Here is a 7939-nt window from a genome sequence, read left to right on the forward strand (position 1 = left end):
ACAACATACTCATGATAGGGGAGCTGCTCTTAGGGAGTGTCTTGCTGTCTGGTTGCAAAGAGCTGATGGTGTGGATAAAAATGGAAGAGCCAACTATGTATCACTAGCTAATGCTGTAGAGAGATTGGGACAAAGAGCTGCAGCTGATGACATATGAAGTGAGTTATAATAATTGTATTAGTAGATTAACTGAGGGAAAGGTCCAATGGTATTATTATTATTTATAAGGATTAAATATTAATTAATAAAATTGTTATTATTATCATTATAATTATAAATTGTTCTTAGGACAATGTGGAATTGAAACGGCACAAGAGGATACCCCTGTCATTGGTATATATTAATTAATAATTATTATATTTATTAGTTTATTAAGAGACTGGAGGGAGGAGCCCAGTGACTCCATTACTAGTACAGGAAGACAGTTACATTGGAGAAGAAGAAGAAGAGAAACCATCGAAGAAAGAAGATGAAGATAAAAGAGGAGGAGGAGGAGGTAAATGAATGCAACAATTGTTAGTATTGATGTCCTTATGCTGTGTAGAAAGTTTGAGTCGATTCTGACTTCAATTTTTCAAGTTATGACCATTTTTAAAAATGAGCCAAAATCTGAAAAATTCCCTTATACCCCATGGTTTTTTTTCCAAAAATGGCTCCGAAATCACTTCCAATTTTTATTATATTTTCTGATACATAATGATGCCCTTATGCTGTGTAGAAAGTTTTAGCTGATTCCGACTTCAATTTTTCAAGTTACAGCCATTTAAAGAGTGAGCCAAAATCTGAAAAATTCCCTGTACTATAATGTTTTTTTCCAAAAAATGGTTCCGAAATCACTTCCAATTTTTATTATATTTTCTGATACATATTGATGTCTTTATGCTGTGTAGAAAGTTTTAGCTGATTCCGACTTCAATTTTTCAAGTTACGGCCATTTTAAAAAGTGAGCCAAAATCTGAAAAATTTCCTGTACTATTTGTAATGTGGTAGCGTTACTATAGCCCATGGTTTTTTCCAAAAAATGGCTCCAAAATCACTCCCAAATTTTATTACATTTTGTGATACATATTTACATGTATATTATCATTATTTGTTATTGTTGTTGTTGTTATTATTATTGTTATTATTATTATTATTATTATTATTATTATTATTATTATTAGGATCTCTCAATATCTACTGCTGAGGCTCATGGTCATTCAGTTATTATTGCTAATGATCCTGATGCTGATAACTGGCTTGGCAGAAAAACAACCGTGGAATACTAATGAGGGAGGGAGGGGCAACTGGCGAGTGTTTACTGGCAATGAGATTGGGAGCATGTTGGGCTGGTGGGCCATGGAAAATTTTAATAAAAATTATAAAAATTTTGATGGTAATTTTTAAAAAATTTATGCATAATTTGTATTAATTTTTGTTATTATTTCTAAGGTTCTAAAGTTCATTTAATATGCAGTACAGTTTCATCAAAATTATTACGATCAATAGCTAAAGTTGAAGGGATCCAGTTTTCAGTTAGTGGCTAGTGGGACAGTCTCTTATTGTAGCTCCTCCTCTTTTGTCTGTAAGAAACTCTCACTGGGTTCAAGTGGATGGGTAACTTAAGCCACACCCTCCTTGAGAAAGGAGAGGAGGTTCTTTTTGCTTTTGAAGAAGCAATAGGATTCATGTTTGGTACTGCAGTACTGGATGAAGATGGAGTGAGTGCAGCTGCTGTGACTGGAGAAATGGCTGCATACTTTTACTCTAATGGACAGGCTTTCTCTTTACTGTTGGAAAACATTTATTTAAAATATGGTCAAGTTGTCTCAAGCAATTCTTATTTTATATGTCATTCAAAAGAAATGATAAAAGATTGAACTCTTTGATCAACTGAGAAAAGATGGACAAGTAATTATAATGAGGTAGTGTATTTTGAATAAAATATCTCCCTCCTCCTTTTCTTCTCCTACAGTATCCCAGTATTTGTGGTCCTGCTGGTGTTACTAGTATATGTGATATTACTGTTGGGTATGACAGTACCAGACCTCCTCACTATAAACCAGTGAGTGTAACCTGTCAAACAGGTTTACTAGTATTATAATACCAGTCAGTATTACTAGTATTACAAACAGGTATTACCAGTTGATCCTGGTAGTCAGATGATCATGTTCTCTTTGCATTGTGAGTTTACTTTGAGGACCTCAGGGACTGAACCAAAGACCAAGTATTATGTGTACATGTTCAGTCCTCCTGGAGTACAGTATGTTTTACTGCCATTTTATAATATATATTAATATTTATGATTATTATTATTATTATTATTATTATTATTATTATTATTATGGGTTCTCACTTAAAGATACTCTATCTTGTGGAAGCTAATACTATTAATAGTTAAATGTATGAATTGAATATATGAATAATTAATTAAGTGTCCTAGTAGCTGGAGAAGGCTAGATACGGCTATGCTGATCAAGTGAATGTCAGTAAGTAACAGCCTGTGCCTGAAGTTCAACTAACTGGAGCATGGCAAGCAAGAAGCCAAAAACTACATTGCTATCTTGCTATATCATTTGTGCAATGACTGCTTGTAGCTACATGTATCTTTAATGCTTGCTAAATGCTATAAGCAAGGTGCTAACTTTAATTGCTACAGAGATTACAAAGGTAGATCATCAAGAACTACATGATACATCAAGTTCTAAGCTGCTTAAGTTGCATAATCATGCATGAATAATTGAGTATTGTTAGTCTGTCAAGGTCTTGCTTTGCTTGCTTGCTTAGGCTCGCCCCTTTAATGTTTTACATTCATCTAGTATTTTCTATTTTTTGACAAATACTTAGTGCGTTTGCCCATGGCAAGTCCTTGTATGTGTATTATGTGTGCTTTGTCATCACTATAATTATATTCATTAGTTGTTATCATGGTACCATATACAGTCAGATCTGATCTGCAGATCTGCCACACAGTATCATCAGTATGATTGTAGTGGTCACATGATAGACTATACTGTATGAGCTATTTTTGGTAAGGCTATTTTGGTAGAGCTATTTTTGGGTAAAGCTATTTTTGGTAGAGCTATTTTTGGTAAAGCTATTTTTTGGTAGAGCTATTTTTGGTATTCTTGGTGTGTCACTTGTGTGGGAGTTATCTTGGCTGTTTTTCTCTTTGCAAGTTGCAACTGTAAGACAGACTATTCGGTATGCTGTTGAGTCTCATTATGAATCCCTATTTTGTAGAGTCCACACAATGAAAGTCAACATAATGAAGTTGTTGGTATATACTCCTATCATAAAGGCCCTCTTCTCTCTCCTCCTCCTCATGTCAGGTGATGTTGAACTCAACCCAGGACCTGGTAAAGGTAGTTATAATATTGTGTGCCATAATTATCATTATTTAAACTGTAGGAACTCCAAAGGAGATACTACAGGAATATTCAGCTAAGCTATCCAAAGCAATAGCAGCTGATGTTAACAATGTAGCTAAAGCATTGTTTGCCAAGGATCTAATACCAAAAGGGACTAGAGAATATGTAGTGAGAGCAGTTGGTGTACCTACTGCTGATAAAGTTGATAGAGTAGTGACTGATGTCATGGATCATTTAATGGCTTCTCTTGATGAAAGACAATATTTAGTTAAAGTGTGTCATGTATTGACTCAACAAGGTGCAGCAATACAAGAGATAGGAAATGTTATGCTTAAAGAACTAGGTATGTACATGTACATAAGTCAATCAATGCTAACCTTTTGTGTTCTCAATAGAAGTTGCTACTGTCCATTCTCCTCTTCCTCAAAGTGGAACTAGTTTTGCTAGTAAAGGTGAAGATTAAATATTAACATGTACTTATTTTAGCAATTTTCATGATATTGACATTTTGCTGGTACCGTAGTGCGCCTTTTTTGAGAGCTATAGGTTTCATGGATTTTTGTTTTGCGGATTTAATTTTTTGCGAATTTATACTGTCTGCCATCTTGTACAGTATTAATTTGATTTTCGCGAATTTAAAAAAAATCGCGAAATCCGTGAAATTTAAAGCCCTCGAAAAAAGGCGCCCTACGGTATTTAATTTAGTGTTTTGATCATTTAATATTAATAATAATTCAATATTTATTAAAGTTAGCACAGAATTACCTTAGCGATTTTTAAAAATTGTTAGAATTTACTAAATTAAATACTCGCAAACAATTGTCTCCTTAAGGTATTTTGCACCTGGTGCCATCATTAATAATCATGTGCAATTGTAAATTAATAGTTGTGGCTGTTGTATGTATTCTGTAGTTAGCATACAACTGTTCTTAGATAAACCTGATCTTGATTGTTGTTGCAACAGTCTGTTATGTTAATGTGCATCACTCATTTCATTTTCCATTTCTTTCTACTAGGCAAGGAGCTTAATATGAGAACAGTCATGAGGATATTTACTCCTTCTGCTCACCATTACATGATAATAGGGATTGGATTGGATGTAGAAGTAGCAGATCTGAAATCAACTGAGGAAGCAACTAATAATCTTATCACAGTATTCCAGAGGTGGTTTGATGCCAATAAAGATGTCAGTTGGGATACTTTAATGGAACTTTGTGACGACTATCCTGATCAACTTGGCAAGGCAAAGGCTAAGCTAAATAAAACACTTGGTATACAAGTAGGTATGTACATTATGTATATTAAATGATTCAGTGCTCATTACAAAGTGGCAAGAGTTTTTTTGTTAATTATTCTTAAATTTAGGTGGAGCGACTATAATGTTTTATATACATTCTTCAAGTAATAAATAGTCTTTCTTTTTTGTAGGAGAGAATACAAGTAATATTGATGATCTAATAAAACCACCAGGTATTACTCACGCATTAACTCTTTACTGGCTAATACTGTATAGTGGAAAATTTTTGTGGCCCAAAATTTTCGTGGATTTCGCATTTTTTCAAAATCCACGAAAATAAAATCCACAAAAATTGATTTAATACAGTTCAAGATGGCCGAAAAGTAGAAAACCACAAAAATTAAAGCCACAAAATTGATTTTTGAATGGATCTGTGAAATTTTTGGGCCATGAAAATTTTCCGCTATATGGCACTGCCATGTGGCTGTCGTGTGTGGGCATTGCAATTGGCTAGCAATGCCGAGCAGCGTCTTGGAGTCTGGAATACTTTGATGCCTTAAGATTACCAAGTGATGATTATAGCTGTTCAGACTCAGAGTTAACTATTAACCCCATTCGTGAGAGAGTCAATTTATACAAACTAGGCTCCAGTGACTTACTAGCCTTAAGTGTGTGAGTTGCCTTGCTAATGATGCTATATGGTTAATTTCTTTTACTTATGTGACTAAAAACAAATTATTTCTTATGACCCCCAGGTCATAAAATTTTTAATATATTTTCATAAAATTTTTATCATATCTCCTGAAGAAATGAACAAATTTTGACTTGTGGAAATCATAGACTAGCTTATTATACCTCTAGTAAGACTTACACTGTTGATGTACTTGGACACATTGCATTTACTGTTTTCTTGCTGATCTTTTGAGTTTGTGATGTTGCATAATGTTACCATCCTTTCTTTCTTCCCCTTCCAGCCTCCAGGACGTAATTTGTAAGTAAATTGGGCTTGTTTAAAGTAAATAAATAGGATAAAAGTTGTTGCTGCATTACACACATGGAAAACACGTGTGCTGGGTGCGGTCTTTTACATGTCACATTTTCATGACATCACTACCCACGTGGGTGTTTTCAGAACAAGACTATATCAAGCAATGTATACCAGACCCTCCTGCCGTCCACCCCAATGACTGTAGGCGGAGGGTCTGGGCAATGAGACTATCCGGACCACCTGATGGACAAAGGGGTCCTGGATAATCGAGGTTATACTGTAACTGGTTTATTCAGAAGCCATACAGAACAAAGGCCACCAAGCATGGTTGATAGTGGATATTCAATGAATATTATTGTATATCTGGCTGCCCTAGGGAAATATGGATATTGCCCTAGGGCAATATCCATATTGCCATGTTATTGAGCATATTATGAATAATGGAATAAAAATTTTATTAACAGTTTCTTCACCAATTGGCATATTTAATACTGTAATTTCTCTAAAAATTCGTCATCACTGTTTTGGGGCAGGTAATTTTGAGAACAAAATTTTAGACGTCAAACGGAAATAATTAAACCAAAATAATTATTTTTTTGACGAATTTAGAGGCAGCATGGTGGTGCATGAGTGCGTCATGAAAGTCTGCCAAGTCGCTGCTTACCAGCCACTCCATTCCCATTGAAGATGAATATAGAGAATCCTGATGAAATTAGAACTTGTGGCTAGGATATTTTTTCATGACGAATATTTAGACTACTTTAGGTACTATTTTTCCCAAATAATTATTTATTTTCAAAATTAGAGTGCCGAATTTTTAGAGAAATTATGGTAATATTAGTGTTATTTTATTAATTGAGGTTTTCAATTTTAAATAATTTTTTGTCTGTAGAGTTACACCACTATCGTGAAGCACTTAAGACTATTGTGAAGTGTCATCTCACCAAAGCAGTAGTTCAAGGAGAAGCTCGTGTTGGTAAAACATGTTTCAAGTCACTTCTACTGGATGAAAAGTACGTCAAAGCAAGTACCGGTATTGCTGAGCCAAGAGTTGGTATCTACTGCTACAGACGAGACACTGGGAAACGATACAAGCTATTGGATGTCACAGAGTTAGAAGAAATTGTTAAGAATGCTTTGAAAAAAGATGCAGTAGAAAAATTGACCAATTCTCCAGTAGAAAATCAGGTCAGTGAAGGTATCAATGAAAAGAAACCAACCAGAGGAAATGAAACAGCTGACGAGACTGACGATGGATTTGTTGATGAATATGAAGCCACCGATAGACCTGGTAATGGAGATGGAGTGCCTCGAGATGGAAAGGAAAGTTCGCTGAGTAAAGAAGTAGAGAAAGTACTTGATGAAGTGCGACAGTGTTCAGGGAAGGAGAATCGTCTTGAAGGTGCTCAATGGCTATACCTCGTTGATACAGGAGGTCAAATTGCTTTTCAAAAGTTGCTTCCAATTTTTATGCCATTCGCTCAAGTTCTTATTCTGGTTGTTAATATTTCAAAAGAGCTGTCTAGCAGCTCGACTGCAGTGATGCACATTGAAGGTGAGGATCACAGTGATGGGAGTCCATCCAGATTGACGGTCGAAGAAGTTTTGAAGCAAATAATTTCTTCAATAGCTTCTGGGATGCAGCATTTCAGGGATAGCTATAAAGATCATGAAGTTCTACGAGATTTAGTTCCAGAGAAATTGCAGATTCTCACAATTGGTACACATGGAGATGAATGCAGTGATGTAGCAAAGTCCACCCACACTTTGGAAGAAAAATTGGCAGAAATAATCAAAGGAAATCATGATTGTGAGTCAATTGAAGCTAATCATGTAGTTCGTTTATTGGAAATTGATGGTCGCATTGCTAGTGCAGCTGTTGAAGAAAGAGAAAATGAGGAAAATTTTAAGAACATGAAGATTTCTTTGGATGAAGTAGATAAGATCTTAACGAAAGGTGATGAAGGAATCAACATTCCATTTTATTACTACTTCTTTGATATCGTACTTCGTGTTGCAGCAAAAGAGGGATGTGGTGTCTTGCAATTATCCACCTGCGAAAGTTTTGGGAAAGATTTAAAACTTGAAGAAAAGGAAGTGATGGAATCCCTTAATTTCTTGCATCATATCAACAGTATCATTTATTATCATGATTCGAAAGCCTGCAAAGACCTGGTGTTTGTTAACATAGGCAGTCTCATTGGCATTCTCAAGCAGTTGGTCAGGCATGTTCATATTGTTCACTCCAAAGCAAGAAAATATGCTGGAGATGATGACGTTATAAAGGGGATCCTTTCAGCAGCCAAGTTTAAAGAGATTTGTAAAGAACAACTTGACCCAATCACAGAAAAGCTAAAAGTTGAT

General features: G+C 35.1%; 2 protein-coding genes across 2 annotated transcripts in view; both read left to right on the plus strand.

Annotated features, from left to right (window-relative positions):
* LOC100641097 (uncharacterized) overlaps positions 1-7939 on the plus strand; it is a gene marked incomplete at its 3' end in the record, with an annotated part of 30040 nt that overhangs the window by 15053 nt on the left and 7048 nt on the right. The window contains exon 14 of the mRNA XM_020003445.1: positions 6468-7933. Coding sequence (XP_019859004.1) covers positions 6468-7933 — 1466 coding nt within the window. The remainder of the gene's footprint in view (positions 1-6467; positions 7934-7939) is intronic.
* Positions 7-1928, plus strand: LOC109587211 (phosphoglucomutase-2-like). The gene is made up of 6 exons (XM_020003447.1): positions 7-158; positions 289-333; positions 377-496; positions 1164-1375; positions 1432-1515; positions 1570-1928. Exons 4-6 carry the CDS (start codon positions 1192-1194, stop codon positions 1857-1859), a joined length of 558 nt encoding a protein of 185 aa, XP_019859006.1. The 5' UTR covers positions 7-158; positions 289-333; positions 377-496; positions 1164-1191; the 3' UTR covers positions 1860-1928.

The sequence above is a fragment of the Amphimedon queenslandica genome, unplaced genomic scaffold (genome assembly GCF_000090795.2).
Source record: "Amphimedon queenslandica unplaced genomic scaffold, v1.1 AMPQUscaffold_12654, whole genome shotgun sequence".
In the NCBI taxonomy this organism is placed as follows: domain Eukaryota; kingdom Metazoa; phylum Porifera; class Demospongiae; order Haplosclerida; family Niphatidae; genus Amphimedon; species Amphimedon queenslandica.

Coding starts and splice junctions, on each gene's coding strand:
- LOC109587211 (XM_020003447.1), top strand. CDS start 1,192: ATGGTCATTCAGTTATTATTGCTAATGATCCTGATGCTGATAACTGGC. Junction 1,376..1,431: donor AAATTATAAAAATTTTGATG/GTAATTTTTAAA, acceptor ATTATTTCTAAG/GTTCTAAAGTTCATTTAATA. Junction 1,516..1,569: donor TGAAGGGATCCAGTTTTCAG/TTAGTGGCTAGT, acceptor TTTGTCTGTAAG/AAACTCTCACTGGGTTCAAG.